The sequence below is a fragment of the Girardinichthys multiradiatus genome, chromosome 15 (genome assembly GCF_021462225.1).
Source record: "Girardinichthys multiradiatus isolate DD_20200921_A chromosome 15, DD_fGirMul_XY1, whole genome shotgun sequence".
NCBI lineage: Eukaryota > Metazoa > Chordata > Actinopteri > Cyprinodontiformes > Goodeidae > Girardinichthys > Girardinichthys multiradiatus.
Window position 1 is genome coordinate 7,212,029 of NC_061808.1, and position 18,109 is coordinate 7,230,137.

The 18,109-nt window shown below is 39.4% G+C and overlaps 2 protein-coding genes across 3 annotated transcripts in view; one reads left to right on the plus strand and one right to left on the minus strand.

The window, feature by feature from the left end:
* Positions 1-18,109, minus strand: part of LOC124881887 (exostosin-1) — a 381,563-nt gene that overhangs the window by 189,687 nt on the left and 173,767 nt on the right. The window lies entirely within an intron of this gene.
* Positions 1,803-4,647, plus strand: LOC124881889 (pleurocidin-like peptide WF3). Its single transcript, XM_047387782.1, has 4 exons — positions 1,803-2,028; positions 2,139-2,269; positions 3,817-3,853; positions 4,385-4,647. Exons 2-4 carry the CDS (start codon positions 2,140-2,142, stop codon positions 4,446-4,448), a joined length of 231 nt encoding a protein of 76 aa, XP_047243738.1. The 5' UTR covers positions 1,803-2,028; position 2,139; the 3' UTR covers positions 4,449-4,647.

The window sequence follows — 18,109 nt, forward strand, 5'->3', positions numbered from 1 at the left end:
ACAGTAAGGCAGCAGATACAACCCATGTGTGATACAACCCTATTAGTTCTCTGTTACAGGACTAGGTTTATTCACAATTCTGCCCATAACAATGCCATGAGGGGTATCAAAACGTAAAGAGTAACAACTTTTAACAATCAATGCAACATTTTGTGACCATTGGATTTTCCAACTTAACAGAGCACTGCATAATAAGATTAAAATATTAAAGTGGCTTTTAATTCCAATAGAAGGCTCCACATCTACAGTAGAAACCAGATATTTGCATATACTAAATAAAAAGGCATGTTTTTTCCATCACAGTCCAACATTACATTTTCTAAGGTTACGTTCCCACTGCAGGTCTAAAAGCTCAAATCCGATTTTTTCACGAATCAGATTTTTGTATGTGGTCGTTCCAATTACTTTGAAAATGTTGCGGCTCCAAACTGACCCGCATGTGCATAAGAACAGTAACTGCGTCGTCAAGCGCGGCACAACAGTTAAAACAGAGAAATAGGTTATGTTATGGTTTAAGCGCACAACAGAAACCATTTTTTGCCTCAGCGGGTTCTATGTGGGAAACACATGAATAAGAGACCAAGAATAAGAGACAGAGATGGAGTTCATTCACAACTTTATCATGTCGAGGGCAACTTTTAATCATATATGACAGTACCTCTCCTCTCAACTCCACAGGCAGAAGACTTGATGCAATCCAGTGTATCTGGAGTAGGGGCAGATCATTACATGCTTGGTAACCTTGATAGCATTTTAAAGTCCTCTTTTCAAATGATTGTATATGAATTTTACAACACAAACTACGTCCTGCATCCAGACAGTTCCTATGAACCTTTCAATTAGGCTTGAATAAAGTTTTATCTCTTTATTAACGAGCTCTAACGTCTCACTGTCTCTCCACTATGCAGTTCTACTCTAGCCCCGTCTGTTTTGCTAACAGCTACCGTTTCCTGCTGTGCAGCACAAATTTGTGACGAATGGAAAGTGACTTTAAAGTCGCATCTAATCGCTTTGGTTTTTCCCACTGGAGTCACATTCCAAAAGATCAGGCTTTGCGATGGCCACTCCAAAATTTTAACGTTGTCTTTAAGCCACTTTGGACACTTTGGCACAATAGAACACTCAGCTTCGCTTGAATTATTGAAAAGATAAACCAGTGCAGCTTAAAAAACAGCTGTTAAGATCAAAGCTTGGCGATGGCTATTCTAAACCACTGACTTTTCTTGTCCTGAAGGCACTTTGTAAGTGAACTGGTCTTGTGCTTTGAATCTTTGTCTATTTGTAAGACATTTGTGCCTAAACGTTAACTTTCTGGCTGATGTCTTTAGATATTGTTTTAGCATTTTCACATATTGATTAATCCTGATGATGCCATCTATTTTGTGAAGTGCACCGCTCCCTTCCTCAGCAAAACCCCTGCACAACATGATGCTGCCACCTCTGTATTTCAGAGCTGGGATGGAAAGAAGCAGCGTGAAGACTTCATGTATTCATCGTTATGCATCGTTTTGACTGTTTTACACCCAAAATGCTTGCTACACATGCATGTGAGTATGGCAATCTTATCAGGCTGAAAGGAGTGCAGTTTAACAGTGTCATCTCCTGCTTCTTCAAAATTCTTCTTCTTTTACTCCACAAAACGTAACCACAGAAAACAGGGTTCACAGCAGACCGCGGTGACGAGTGCTTTGCATGCAGGTTTTGGTCTAAAGTTGCAGATTGATTGGTTGAGTTTAACCAATTCTTTAGAACAAGTTCCACAACACAAATGATAGCATGCCAGCTGTGTTATCCCCACACAGTGTATTGCCAAGCTTGCACCATTGCACTGGATAAGGGAGTGATTTTATCACGGGTTGTGGTACCTAAACCAAAACTTACAACATCAGGGAAAAAGTTATAAAAAAACCTAAGACCATCCCATGAAATCAGACAAGTCTTTAAAGAGAAAAATCCACACTAGCTTCAGGTCTCAACCTGTTCAGCTTTTTGGAAACAATTTTTTGACTCAGTTTCAACCTTTAATAAGTAAAAGAAAAATACTTTTTTACTTTATTCAACCACTTAGAGAGACAAATAGTTGACATTACACTTTCTATAGTTTGCACTGACATTGGCAATGATGTTTTTGTTTGCAGGATGAAGTTCATGACGATCTTTCTTGTGATGTCCCTGGTCGTCCTGATGGCTGAACCTGGAGAGTGTTTTTTTAAGTCGTTATGGAAAGGCGCCAAGGCTGCATTCCATGCTGTCCGGCAAGGATTTAAAGGTTAGTCATAATGTCTTGGTGCGACATTTTGGACTTTGTTGTGGTTTTATGTTTTGACTTTAGTTTGGTGTTGTAGTCATGGTTGTTTGTTTATTTCTCTCCACTCGCTCCTAGTTCCTTTAGTAGTTTCTTTTCTATTACTTGTTGTGGTCTTCTTATGATTATGATTATTATATTTGTTATTGTTTTTTTCCCTTGTCTTCCTTGTATTCTCTAGTTTAGTTTCTCATTTAGCATCTCTGTGTTTATTTACGGTTTAGTATTGTGTTCACTTTTCTTGGTTACTAGTTTATTTTCTCTGTTCCTCCTCATCTAGGTTTCCCTTCTGTTCTTTCTATTATAGCTCCTTATATTCTAGTTCTTCTTCTGGTTAGGCCAGTTTTAGTTATTGTTTACATCTTATTTTGTATTTATTAAGTTCTCACGTCTTCTGCTTCATTTCCCTGTTTGGTTCAGTCAGTGTTAGTTTTGTTTTGTTTACTTTTGTACTCAGGGTTTCTTTAGTTAGATCTCAGGTTATGGTGTTCTTTTGTTCCCTCTTGTTTCTCTGTTTACTTTAGCTTTGTCCTGGTTCCTTGATTCTTGTTGTTTTCAGCTCTTATTTAGAGTATTGTTTTGTTGTCATGTTTCCCCTCTGGATTTATGTTATAGTTTAGCTCTCGTGTTTTGTTTTGTTTTATAGCCTTGTCACCTTAGCAACTATTCACATTCCCTCAGTTCTCTACAACCTGGTCCACACCTGAATTCCATCTCCCCTTATTTCCTACCTCTCATTCTCATTGGTCCATACTCCACTTCCCTCTTTTCATAAGCTCTCTGTTTTCGTTTGTTCCTCGCTGGTTCCTTCCGTTCACAATCCCGTTCACTGATCTCGACTATGTTCTGAGTTTAACTATGATCCTACAGAGTCAACTTTTGTAACTCTTTGGATATTGATTTATTGTTTTGTACCTGCGGTGCTTTTGCTACGTTCTTGCTACGTTTGGGAAACTTTTGGATTATTCTTAAAATAAAGAATAAGACTCCTTTAAACATGCTGCTGCCTAGCTTGTCTGAGCTTTGGTCAAACTAAACCTCAGAACGCTTCATATAAACTAAACATTTAAAAAAAAAGTTTCATGGAACTCTGATTGGTACAAAGAATGGGCAAATTTAGCTCTTCAGCCTTAAGAAAATTAAAATCAGACTGAGGTGAACAATCCTGGTTCTTTTTGTTTAATTTAGTCATGGCTTTTCAGCTCCAGTGCATTAACCTGAGCTGCAGGTGAAGCCTTGGTGCACTACTTTTATGCATTTTTTTCAGGATGTTTTCATTTCTGACAAACTTTGTAATACTTGAGTAAGAATGATAGAAACTTGACTGCAATGTTGAACAACTATATAATTGGAATGACATAATAAATTTTCAATCTCTATGTATGATTCGATGTAAATTACTTTTTATTTTGTTTTTTTGTTTTTTTCTGAAATACCTTGAGGCATTTTTTATGAATTGGTGCTATATAAATAAAGTGAATTTAAATTTTTTATTTTTTATTCTTGTTTAGGGTACAAAGGCCAACGCGCACAGGATAAACTGGGAGGGTAAGTTGTGGTTAATCCCCCTCACAGGCAGCTTACAAATTTATAGGGCCCTCCTTCAGAATTTGGATAGTTTAAAATTGCTTTCCAGTTGTTTTAAAACAGGCTGAATTTTCACTTGAAACATAAATTTACTGAAAGCTTACTTTTCTTAAAATTTGACTGAAATATCAAGTTAGTGATTTTTGGTTTTAAAGGCCCAGAATAAAACATAAAAACATCAGAAAGTTTCATTATTTATACAATGTGAAGTCTAATTGAGTTCAGTTTATTTAATTTATCCAAATGTCTGAGCCCCCCATGCATTACTTTGTACATAAAATAACAAAAAATACTTCCATTTGGTATGCTCAAATATTTATTTAAACTAATCACAACCATTAATTACAATAAAGCCAATGTCGACAGTAATGTATGTAATTATCTTAAAAATGTTTCACCAACTAACATTTTAAATTCTGTTCAAGGACTTTTGATGGTTAAAAAGTTAAACAACTGCTAAAACTCTAATGTCGTATTTCCTCCTCTAACCAGGAATCAACAGGACATGCAGAACCAGCAAACGCAAGACGCCCCCCCACAAGCATATCAGCGCTGATTCTATTCATCTGAAGATATATAAACCTTAAGGATTCAACTTTTTGCTCTCATAGTAATCAAAAAAGGATTAAATTATAAGGCTCCTGGATTGCTATCGTTCCATGATCTAGAAAAGAGGCATACCATATTTAGTTTTCTGTGAAAAGCAAAATGCTTTGATTCCTGAAAATTCCTTAATTAATAAACTTGCAATTGTATTTTGATGTGATATTTAAATTTTTTGATGCTTAGTGTTGGGACCACAGCCATGGATTGCAACATGAAAACTCCGGTACAAACTTTTCTGGAACTTTCAAAATAAATTGCATTTAACCAACTTCCAGCACAACTTCAGAAGGGGAAGGGGGGTAACAGCGGACTTCCCATGAAGCCACTGCCCGTATAAATCCCCTACCTTCCCAATGGTCCGATCTCTTCCACCTAGACTCCGTGCGAGGCTGGCCGGGGAGACAGCGCGCTAATGTCTCTCTCCTGGCAAACAGACATAAACTCTTCAAACTGGTTCCAAGGGTGTCATACGATCATTGATCATATGCACTAAGTTAAGTATGGATGAATTACTGTTTGTGTACCCGGTATTCAATTCAATTCAGTTTATATAGCGGCAATTCACAACACATGTCGTCTCAAGGCATTTCACAAAAGTCAGGTACGTACATTCCAATTAATCCTAATCATTGAACAGTGCAGTCAGATTCAGTTATTTATTCAAATTGTCAAATTGGCAGCTTGGTCGGCCAAGACTAACTTAACTTCACTTCCAGATTCTTCAAGATAATCCTTGGTTCTCAAACATAAACATTGCATGGTAATGTTGCATCACTCTTTTGGTCATGGTTTCAATCATCTTTAATCAACTTGTTTATATTGTACATAGCCCATTAGTCTTCGTTATTCTTTAATTCTGCTTGGTAGTTTAGTTGGATTGTTTTAGCATAGTGAAGAGTTTGTTGATTGAAATATGTTTGACTTTAAGTTTACTTATTTTTGTTAAATTCTTGTATTTTAAGAAATTGTGAGAATTCATTCCATGTGTGTGCACAGTTTTGGTGTTCAGTAATGTCAGAGCTTGGCTCACCCTTTTGATTTTGTCCTATTACCATCACCTTACTGGGCTGGTATTCACAAGACAACCCTTAACAGACCGAAATATTATTTGATACAATATTCAATTATTAATATTAAATATTAAATAATATTTTCAGATTCATAGTCACAACAATAGTTTATTTGTGGTATATTGTTTTGGACTTCAAAGGTTCATATTTTATGTGCAATTAATTTGCAATTTTCTTAGTCAGATACTGTTAGTTTTGCATATGAAAAGAGTTCAATGTAATTTCTGCAGTAGATTCACTTCAAAAGTTCCAATTCTTTCTAAAAAAGATTTTTAAGAAAAATGCATACCATATTTAACACTGAGACTGTATAATATAAAAGCCCAGAAGCCTTTCTGAAAGTAGATCATAAAACCAAGATCTCAAGTCAAGTCAGTTTATTTCTATAGAACATTTAGAAAACAAATGCTGCACAATGTAACTACCAGTAGTCTAACAGTTACATAAAGAGTACAGTGAAACACAAAGTAAAATGAGTTATAAAACAGTGAAAATATGTAAACAAATGACTCAATAAAATCAAAAATATTCTTTTCAGCTAGAACTAAAAGCCAGAGTATGGAAGTGGGTTTTTACAAGAAAATTAAAAGGATTAACAGTCGCTCTAGCTCTAACAGGCAAAGGAATGTTTTCCCACACTCTCGTCACCACCTTTTAGGCTTAACTACAGTTGATTTGTGGACCTTAAACCTCAGGATGGAGTATAAAGGTGCAATGATTCAGACAAACCTGTTCAGATTTTGTCACAACCCTAAACTACACTGTACTTTATAGGGATTTTTGTGATAGACCAACACATAGTAGCACATAATAGGGAAGTGGAAGGAAAGTTATACATTGTTTAAATTATTGAGAATATGTTTTTTTTACAAACATAAAATCTAAAAAGTGTGGCTTGCATTTGTTTTCAGCTCCCTTCCCTCCAATCCCCATAAATAAAATCCAGAGGAACCAATTGAGTGTCATTAATTCTCAAAAAATAGTGGTTCTGTGAAGGCTTTATAAGTTTGTTAGAGAACATTAAAGAACAAAGAGCATCATAAAGATCTAAAATCATTAATCAGAGAAGCAACCAAAAGGCCCAAGGTAAGAGCTGGAGTGACCTTGAATCAACGGCAGCATCATGCTATGGAGTAGCTGTTTTTCAGCAGAGACAGAGATGCACGTCAAAGCTTAATACAGGGCAGTGCTGGAAAGAAACATGTTAAAGGCAGTAAACGACTTTAAACAGGTAGGAGATTCACTTTTCAGGACAACAACCCTAAACATACAACCAGAGCTACAATGGAATGGTTTAGATCAGGGGTCCCCAATTAAAATAGCAGGAAGTCCACTACGTGCCTCATCCAAACACTTTGGGGTCTGAACATTTTAAATCAAGAGACAACGATATTTTCTTTAATCTTCATTTAACATTTATTTTACACTAGAGTTTTTTTAACTACTGATCAATTATACATATGCCAATGAAATCATCCGCTAAAAAAAAAACTACAATCCAATTTAAGTAGCAATATTAAATGCACTTTGAATGACATAGTCGAGCTGGGTCAGCACATCTTGGTAGAACAGTTTTGATCTCCTTGTTGTGTTTGTGGCAGGCATGGCAATTTGCTTAACATTTTCCTTAAGTTTTTGTCCTTTTCCATCCTAAAATGTTTCTGCCACAGCTTTCATGCACTCTCTTATCATTTCCTAGTCAATAAAAGGCTTTTTGTGTTTTCCCAAAATCCACAGTACTCACAATGAACACTTATGCTCACTGATGTGCTGTAAGAGACCGTATGCTTCTGTCTATTCTTCTTTAAATGCGGGATTTTCATAGTCCACTTTACATATTTTTGATGAAGCCATCTTCTTTTACTCACTCATCTGTGCAACGAGTCATTGTACTATCAGCAAGCGTGAGCTCCCAAGCTAGTAACTTAGCCACCTGCGTTCGAGGACCCGCATAGCTTCTTCTTTGTCATTTTCTGGTTGTTGACGTACAACGATGTGGTGCATTACTGCTACCAGCTGGCTTGGAGTGTGGACCACAATGTCGCTGAGCCACATGGCGGCCCGCCTGTTCGGAAGTCAGATGCGGCAGCCAGCAGGAATAAAATGTTTATATCTTCATAGTAAATGACAAAATGCTTTGTGGTTAGGGTAGCAGCAGCAACCTTGATTAAAGCAGCTCATTACCTGACTTGCATGACGTGCAGCCAGGGGCCAGATGCTCCGCTGGGCTATACCATAATAACACGAGATGCGCCGCAAGTGAAGTTAAACACTGTTGGACAACATGCAGTAATATAAATGTTTAAAAACAGGTTGGGTCCGGATTGGACTGCACATGGGTCCACATCTGGACCCTGGTCCACTAATCTGTGACCTCTGGCTTAGATTATGGCATATCCATGTGTTAGAATGGTCCAGTTAAAGTCAATACCAAAATTGAAAGTCTGTGGTAAGATGTTTTCACATGTTCTGACTGCACTTTGGCTATCTTGCAAAGAAAAACATATCTAGATGTTCAATGATGGTAGAGTGATGCTCCATATGACCTGCATCTGTAACTGCAGTGAAAGTTAGTTCTTCAATGCATTGACTTAAAATGGCTGCATATAAAAGGAAAAACTTTTTATATTTGTATTTACAAAGAAAACTAAACAATGTATCATTTTCTTTCCACCTTACAATTAGGCATTAATTTGTGCTGATATATCACCTAAAGTGCATTCAGGTTTGTGGTTATATTGTGAAAAATGTGAGCAAGTTTAAGGGCTGTGAACACTTTTGCAAGGCCCTTCATGTGATCTTTTCCACGTTTTTTGTTCGTTATTTAAAGAGATTGCAAACATCTTCCTCATCAAACATGAAAGATGGATCTAGTACGACCAATTTCTCAATGTTTGATAAGACTGAAACACCAAACAACGGTTGCAATAGAAGTATATACCATAAAATTAAAAAACAGGCCTTAGCCCAACCCACCAAGAGAGACAAGTATTTAGGGCAAGAAATACAGATCCGATTTAGTTCTGTATTAGAGGTAATTTTATAGTTTATGTTTAAACTTTTATAAAACATTTAGGATTGCTAAAAATATCTCACACTTTACTTAAGATTTAACATGTATTCGATTTAAGTGATTACATTTTTCTATTGTTTTGCAGGATGAAGTGTGTTATGATATTTCTCGTGCTATCTTTGGTGATTCTTATGGCTTAACCTGGTGAAGGTTTCATAAAATATTTTTGGAGAGGGGCAAAGGCAGCATTTAAAGGTGCCAGGGATAACTGGAAAGGTAAATAATATTTAAGTATGCATCCAGTTAAAATCTGAAAACTTAAAAGTTGATAAGAAGTTATTTTATATCTCTGGCCACAACTTTTAAAGATATTAAAATATGCTCTAACCTGATGAACAATGAAAGTTAATTCTGAGTAACTTTTTTTCCTCACTGCTTTTAGCACATAGACACCAGCAGAGATTGGAGAAAACACCAAGGTAAGCTGATGTCACCAACAGTGTCATGCAAGTTCAACAGGAACTAGGTCTAAATTTACAGGGGTTGGACAATGAAACTGAAACACCTGTCATTTTAGTGTGGGAGGTTTCATGGCTAAATTGGACCAGCCTGGTAGCCAGTCTTCATTTATTGCACATTGTACCAGTAAGAGCAGAGTGTGAAGGTTCAATTAGCAGGGTAAGAGCACAGTTTTGCTCAAAATATTGAAATGCACACAACATTATGGGTGACATACCAGAGTTCAAAAGAGGACAAATTGTTGGTGCACGTCTTGCTGGCGCATCTGTGACCAAGACAGCAAGTCTTTGTGATGTATCAAGAGCCCCGGTATCCAGGGTAATGTCAGCATACCACCAAGAAGGACGAACCACATCCAACAGGATTAACTGTGGACGCAAGAGGAAGCTGTCTGAAAGGGATGTTCGGGTGCTAGCCAAACCGTTGGTCACTCATGCCAATGCCAAACGTCGGTTTCAATGGTGCAAGGAGCGCAAATCTTGGGCTGTGGACAATGTGAAACATGTATTGTTCTCTGATGAGTCCACCTTTACTGTTTTCCCCACATCCGGCAAAGTTACGGTGTGGAGAAGCCCCAAAGAAGCGTACCACCAAGACTGTTGCATGCCCAGAGTGAAGCATGGGGGTGGATCAGTGATGGTTTGGGCTGCCATATAATGGCATTCCCTTGGCCCAATACTTGTGCTAGATGGGCGCGTCACTGCCAAGGACTACTGAACCATTCTTGAGGACCATATGCATCCAATGGTTCAAACATTGTATCCTGAAGGCAGTGCCGTGTATCAGGATGACAATGCACCAATACACACAGCAAGACTGGTGAAAGATTGGTTTGATGAAGATGAAAGTGAAGTTGAACATCTCCCATGGCCTGCACAGTCACCAGATCTAAATATTATTGAGCCACTTTGGGGTGTTTTGGAGGAGCGAGTCAGGAAACGTTTTCCTCCACCAGTATCACGTAAAAACCTGGCCACCATCCTGCAAGAAGAATGGCTTAAAATCACTCTGACCACTGTGCAGAACTTGTATATGTCATTCAATTCAATTCAATTCAAAAATACTTTATTAATCCCACAGGGAAATTAAATGCTGTTGTAGCTCATATTATGAAGGTTTCCTCAAAGAGCCTTTGTAGATGCTGAAAGGAAGGATCTCCTGTAGCGCTCCGTCTTACAGCAGATCTGAAGAAGCCTCTGACTGAAGACACTCTGTTGTTGTAGGACAGTTTCATGAAGAGGATGCGCCGGGTTCTCCATAATGTTCTTAATTTTATGAAGAATCCGTCTTTCCACAATGATCTCCAGAGGTTCCAGAGGAGTCCCCACAACAGAACCAGCCTTTTTTTATCAGCTTGTTGAGCTTTTTTAAGTCCCTGGCTCTGATGCTGCTTCCCCAACAGAATCAGAATCAGAATCAGAATCAGAAAAGCTTTATTGCCAAGTACGTTTTTGGACATACAAGGAATTTGTTTTGGCGTAGTCGGTGCAATACAGTACAAATTAAACAGTACAAACATATCTACAATATAATATAAATATAAGTGCACAGATGATGGTAGAAGAGATCACACTCTCCACAACAGACTTATAGAAGATATGCAGCATCTTGCTGCAAACAACAAAGGACCTAAGCTTCCTCAAGAAGTACAGTCTGCTCTGTCCCTTCTTGTAGATGGCTTCACAGTTGCATCTCCACTCTAGTCTGTTGTCCAGGTGAACACCGAGGTATTTATACTCCTCCACCATCTCCACTTCTTCTCCCATAATAGAAATAGTTTTTGACTTATTCCTGTTTCTCTTAAAATCTACAATCATCTCCTTTGTTTTAGTCATGTTCAAAATGAGATGATTGTTTCCACAGCATGCCACAAAGCGGTCCACCACCTTCCTGTACTCAGCTTCTTTTCCATCTCTGATCCACCCCACGACTGCAGAATCATCCGAGTATTTCTGCAGATGACAGGAGTCTGTCTTGTACTGGAAGTCTGAGGTGTACAGAGTGAAAAGGAATGGTGAGAGTACCGTCCCCTGGGGTGTTCCTGTGCTGCTGACTACCTGGTTAGACTCACAACCCTTCATTTTCACAAACTGTGGTCTGTTTGTCAGGTAGTCTTTGATCCAGGAGATTGTTGAGGCCTCCACCTGAGTCTTCTGGAGTTTCTGACAAAGCAAATCAGGTTGGATTGTATTAAATGCACTGGAGAAATCAAAGAACATGATCCTCACAGTGCTACTGGCTTTGTCCAGATGACAGTGGGTTTGTTGAAGCAGGTGTATGATGGCATCTTCAACTCCAACTCCACAGCGATAAGCAAACTGAAGGGGGTCCTGATGGTTTACTGTTTGCTTACTCAGGTGGGCCAACAGGAGTCTCTCTAGGACCTTCATGATGTGAGATGTCAGGGCAACAGGTCTATAGTCATTGAGGACTGATGGGTGAGTTTTCTTTGGTACCGGAACAAGACAGGAGGTTGAAGAGGTGCTGCAGAATCCCACAGAGCTGCTCTGCACAGGCCTTCAGGACTCTAGGGCTGACATGATCTGGACCTGCAGCCTTATTCTTATTCAGTCTCTCCAGTTGTCTCTTCACCTGACTTCTTGAGACACACAGGTGGAAAGGGGAAGCAAAGGAAGCATCAGCATCTTCTGGTATGGTTGAAGGCAAACATGTAGAAGCAGAAGGGTCTAGGGTTGAGGTGGAAGATAAAAAATGTGAGGTGTTACTGGACAGCTGTGGGTCCTGTGGGTCAAAGGAAGATGGAATGTCTGTTTGGCTGTGAGCAGGAGAGGAGGATGCGAAGCTTGTTTCTGAACTGAACCTATTGAAGAATGTGTTCAGTTCATTGGCTCTGTCCAGACCTCCATCGGTCTGATCATCCTTCTGCTTGAAGCCTGTGATCTTCTTCATCCCTGTCCACACATCTCTGATATTGTTTTGCTGGAGCTTGCTCTCCAGCTTCTTCTTGTACACCTCCTTGCTGTCTCTTATCTTGACTTTAAGTTGCTTCTGTATACTCCTCAATAATTATCTGTCTCCCTCTCTGAAGGCTCTTTTTTTCTTGTTAAGCAGGTCCTTCAGGTCACTGGTGATCCAAGGTTTGTTATTGGGGAAGCATCTCTCGGTTCTGGTGGGGATGATGTTATCCACACAGAAGTTTATATAGTCGGTTACACACTCAGTCATGGCATTGATGTCCTCTCCATGTGGCTGGCACAGTGCGTCCCAGTCTGTAGCCTCAAAGCAACCTTGCAGAGCTTCTTCAGCTTCCTGTGACCATTTTCTCACAGTCCTCTTTATTACAGGTTGCCTCTGAACAAGGGGCTTATATTTCGAGCAGAGAAAAACAAGATTGTGATCTGATTTGCCTAGAGGAGGTCTTGCTGTAGAGATGTATGAGTCCTTGACATTTGCATAAAACAAATCCAATGTTTTGTTTTCTCTGGTAGAGCAGCTGACAAATTGTTGAAACGTTGGAAGTGTAGCAGAGAGTGAAGCATGGTTAAAATCAACAGAAATTGCCACAAAAGCATTGGGGTTTTGTGGCTGTAGCTTAGCAACAACTGAGCTGATGGCATCACATGCAGTGTTAGCAACAGCAGAAGGTGGAACGTAAACTGTTGCCAAAATAACACTGGTGAACTCTCTGGGTAAATTATATGGACGAAAACTTACTGCCAACAGTTCAATATCTGGACTGCAGAGATGACACTTCACAGTTACATGTCCTGGATTACACCATCTGTTGTTCACAAGTACTGCCAGTCCACCTTTACATTTGCCGCTCCTCTTTAAATCTCTGTCTGCTCGTATGGTTAAAAAGCCCGCCAGAGAGACGTTGGAGTCGGGGATATGATCCTGCAGCTATGTCTCAGTAAAACACTCTGGCTGGGTCTTTTGTAGGGCTTGGAGTTCATCCAACTTGTTTCCCAACGATCTCACATTGCCCATCAATATCGACGGAAGAGATGGTTTGAACTTCCTCCTTCTCTCTCTTCTCTTAGCTCCTGCTCTGCATCCACGGCGTCTCCTTTTCAACTCATCAGGGATTTGGGGTTGTAGCTGAAGTATTATTTGAGCTTTTGAGATATTAATCAGCTGCTCCCGGTTGTAAGAAACAACCCCGTTGCCATGGCAATGCATCATAACAAATATCCAAAAATAGAAAGTATTAAGAAAAATCCTCCAAGCTGCACAGCATCTGAAACTGGAGTGGACAGTCATCCAAAAAAAAAAATCAACTGTATCCACCACAAGAGGAATAGTTCCCAAAAAAGAATAAATCAGAATCAAAAGTAACAGAGCTACTCCAACCTGCTGCCACCTTGAGCGGCGCAATTCTAGAAGACAAATTCCCAAGACGAATTGACGCTGTATTGGCCGCAAAAGGAGGCCCTACACCATACTAATAAATTATTGTAGTCTAAAACCAGGTGTTTCAGTTTCATTGTCCAACCCCTGTAGTTCAGCCAGGTTCAAATTGATTAATCCATGTCCATCTAAACATTTTATGGCAAGTACACCTAGACATAAACTGATTTAATTCCTCATATTATTCCTCATATATTTCTGAAATTAAGTTTAAATATATATATATGCAGGCCATGAAGTTATCCAAATTGATTAATCTATATTAAACAGTGTGCTGTATATGTTAGACATTAATTTGGGGAGGGGGGGGGGGGGGGGGAGAGGGGGGGGGGGGGGGGGGGGGGGGGGTAAATTAATTTTTTATTATAGATTTAATTTGTTGATATTCTAAAAATGTATTCTTGTCCATCCCATAATATATAATTAATCTGTTAAATGGGATGAACAGAGTTCCTTCAAATATATGTTATGATTCTGGCACGTCTGCTCTACCCTGTCTCACTGGCTGCAATCAGCAGATTAGATGCACCTGGTGGCTGCTGCAGTGTAGTGCAATCTTTGGAATGCCAAGCAACTGTGTCTTCCCTGTTATATACCGACTCTGACAAGCAGACGGTGCCAGATTTTTGAAAGCCATTGTGTGAGTAGATATCCAGTGTTCCTTCCTGTCTGATCATTGTTCTTGACCTTGCCTTGCTTTTTGGATTTATGCCTCTGCCTGCTCCCTGTCGGACTATTTGGATTTTGGTTGTCGACCTTGTTTCCTGCATCTGGTTTATGCCTCTCCCTAGCTCTTGCCTGACGCCTCTTGTTCCGATCGTTGACCCTGTTTCTGTCCTTGGATTATTGAGCCAGCCTAGCCCTCGGATTATTCAGCCTGGAGTCACTTCTTACCTGTGCTGTGGAGATCCCCGCCTGCCGCCCACTGAGGTTTCCCCTCTGGGTTTCAAGTTCCACTCAAGACAAAAGGAGGTTAGTGACTTTTCTGATCCCTGCAAAATCTGGCGAGACTACAAGTCACTAATCCCTCTTTCTGCCTCAGTGATTCCTGGAAGCTGTGAGGAGTGTTTTCAGTGTGACGTTTTCCTGTGGCTGAATAAACTTTTTAAACTTTCAGTACTGTGTCTGGCTGAATCTTGGGTCCGCCTTTTTCTGATTCATAGCAGAAAAATCTGGCCAAAAATGGACTCATCGCCAGCACAACAGTGGCGCACCCACGTTGATGAGACCCTTTCCTGGTTGGGTTCCGGCATGGAGGAAATAATTTCCACATTACGTTCTGGCAATCTTGTTTTCGAGCCGCCACCGTCACAAAGAAACCACGCCCAAATAACACAGACAACAGCAGAGGTAAGGGAGCCACGCCTCTCTCCGCCTGAGATGTTCAGGGGAGACTCAGACCAATGTCGAGCTTTTCTAACTCAGTGTGAAATTCATTTTGAGCTTCAGCCATCATCCTTTCCCACTGAACGTTCCAAGGTGGCATTTGTTATATCTCTGCTGGCAGGTGTGATGGAAAATTCTTTTAAAATGCTCTGATATTCCCTTCACCTCTCTCATTTGTTTCTGTGTTGTATCACTCACAGGTGACCTTCCATCTACCTCTCACCTCTGACCTCTGTGTTTTATTAGTGTTCTGTTTTTATTAGCAGATGGATTCTAAATTCAAATGCTGGAGAGTTTTATGGTTAACCCTTCCTGAAGTGTATATTTCAAGGGAAGGTAGATGGGTGGCCTCATAAATAACTTTGTTAACTCTGACCCGGGGAGGGTCTAGGGGCCATATTTCTAAAACTCCTTGAAGTTGAGATAACACCCTCATTTGTAGTATAAATACTGTTTGTGATTTCTGTTCGTGGCTCTGTTTCACTGACTAACCTCAGTGTCAGGGTCTTCAAACGCTGAATGCCTTTGAATAAAACTTATAAGACAAAGTCCGGATTTTCTCTTGTTATGAGTCAACTTCTACCCACTTTGGTAAGAAAATTCCACAACAATTTTAGCGTCACGAACAGGATCTAACGTGCCAGAGGAGACCGCAGGATGGGACACGGACGCCTGGCCAGCCTGAGAGTTGTCCTCAGTCCACCTCCATATTACGGTAGTGGAGTCCTCATGCCCGCCTGCGGCGTCTGGCTGATTAGATCCGAACAATTTGTCTTCAAATATATCTGGGTGAGAAGTTGCTCTGTATGATATAATGTATATTATTATTTTTATTACACATTAACCATCATCTCCTAACTAATTAATTAGGTTCCAGAGTTGCGAGAGGGAGGACATCAGCTGAGGGCCCGGTTACCCTGCAAAAGGAATTGCAGGGAGGTTCTTATTGGTAACAATAAGATAAAGCAAAACACAGGGTTTTGCGGGTGGTTTTTAGCAATTTTCTACACCTCATAAAGGAGAAAAGCCAGTGGGCAGACGTGCCGCTGAACAGGTAAAAAAAAATGGTTCCGGAACCTTGAGGCATCAGGGGTGTCTCCTTCTTCAGACTCTGATTTATAAAATAATGAAAGGAAAAAGTGGGGATGATTGTGTTAAATGTGCTTTAATTTGGAAGATAAGTTTGGTTTTTCACAGCGTGGACGTTTGAGTGTAAATAAGTTAAATAGTTTAAAAAGTTTCAAGTAAAACAGTTGATGGAAAAATAAAAAAATAAAAACAAGAAAAGATTAAAAAGCACAGAGTGCATCAATTAAGGGGTTAAAGAGTTAAAACTTTCCTGAAGGAAGTTTCGTTTGTCTTAAATATTGCGATCAGTCGGTAAAGAAGGTAAAATTGAAAAAGGACATTAGAGATGCGAAAATAAAGTTGTTTTAGAAAGGAGTATAGTTCATGTTGTGGAAGGAAGTGACAGGCAGGGGGACAACTGACTGACTGACTGATAATATGTATTTGTACAAAATTTGAACCTATACTAAACTTTTCTTCTGCCTCTCTCACACACAAATACACATATATATGGGATTTAAGTTCAACATCTGCGTTTTTGAGTCTGGATTTTAGAAACCTGCCCTTCTCCATGGCTACTCCACCAGAGACGCTTCTCCAGCACGGCCTGAAAGAGAGAGATCTGCCTTCCTGCATGTTGAAAATCGCAGTGTGACTTTCTACAAGAAAAAAAACGAAACTCAGAAGAAAATCCGGATTCTCTGAGATGGACAAAGATCCATGCTGTTTGCAAGAGCCAGAAGAGCGATACACTGGATTTATATTGAAAGCATCTTATGCGGGCAGAAGAGAAACCGGAGCAAAGTTTCTTCTTTCTCCCTCCTGGAGAAGTTAAAGTGGACAAAGAATGATTGAATGTCTCACCAACAGACCAGGGAAGGGCCTGGTTGTTTTTTGGACTGATAGAGGACCGTGTGCCTGATAGTCTGACTCTGGAGCGATTAAGAAACTGATGGGGGTAACGTACAAACACACACATTTGCATAAATCTTTTCCTATTTTCTGCAATGAAGAACGCTTATTAACCGCTGCTCATGTGACGCTTGCTTGACGTGGACAGATATAGCGGGTTAAAATATTATTTTAGGGTTAGAAAAGTATCTTTAAAAGGGTGATAACTTGACTCATTTGATACTTTCCAGTTAATTATTTTAGAGAAACAAGTTCTCTTTCGTCGTGGAATATTCAGGGTCAATTATTCTAGTTATTAAAAGTTATTAAAAGCAGAGGAAGTTACAACATCTCCAAAACTCAGCAGTAACCAAGTGTTTCTATGTTATTCTCAGGACAGATCTCATGAAGGAGTATTTTTAAAACCCAGCGAATGCGTAAAACCTGATGGGTTTCTCCTTCAGATATTATTTTCTGTTGTCAGAGTTTGTATCCCATAAATCTAATGGGTAGAGACCTCATTAAAACAGTCTTAGTTCTACTGCAGATGGTCTTCATACAGTCTCTGACACAGTACTTACAGTTTGGTGCAGTTTTTGTCCGCAAGTGTTAACTGACGCTTATGGAAAGTACAAATTCATTGTTTTTCACAGCAGCTGCTGGGAAGAGGTTATATTAGTTTTTCCTTCCCTCTTCTGATTCATGCAGCGTGTTGATTTACACTGTACCTTATATCAGGTCCTGACAAAAAACTATGAAAGGTTTGGTTCTGCAGGTTCTTTTTTCTCCCTTTGGAGAAGGAAAGGACACCTGATCAGTTCTGTGTTGCACAGAAATATTAAAACACTTGTTGTTTTCTAAGATATCACCAGCTAAAAACTTTTAAAACTTTTGAGAGTAATTGGTTTTGTTAAACATATTTCCCTTGGTAAAACAAACCTTTAAAATGAGTATGAAAAATTGGGTTATTTAGAAAGAATTTGATTGGACAGTGGTACCACACAAAAATTAAACTAATCTCATGCTTCCTAAAAGACTCTGCATGAAAAGGCCTTCAGAACCGTGGAGTTATTTTCCACCACAGTACCAAGTTTTTAAGCATGCTTTTTCTTTATTTTAAAACAGATCTGGTTTTTGTTTTGTTTTTGGCTTTTTAGCATAATGTTTGTCTGAAGCTTCTTATGAACTGGGATAGGAGCAAATATGATCTGAGGTAAATTAGGAGCTGTGAACTAATAATTTTAAATCTGATTATTGTCCAAGCAGAAATAATATATTTAGCCAATCCTTCAA

Coding starts and splice junctions, on each gene's coding strand:
- LOC124881889 (XM_047387782.1), top strand. CDS start 2,140: ATGAAGTTCATGACGATCTTTCTTGTGATGTCCCTGGTCGTCCTGATG. Junction 2,270..3,816: donor TGTCCGGCAAGGATTTAAAG/GTTAGTCATAAT, acceptor ATTCTTGTTTAG/GGTACAAAGGCCAACGCGCA. Junction 3,854..4,384: donor GCACAGGATAAACTGGGAGG/GTAAGTTGTGGT, acceptor TCCTCTAACCAG/GAATCAACAGGACATGCAGA.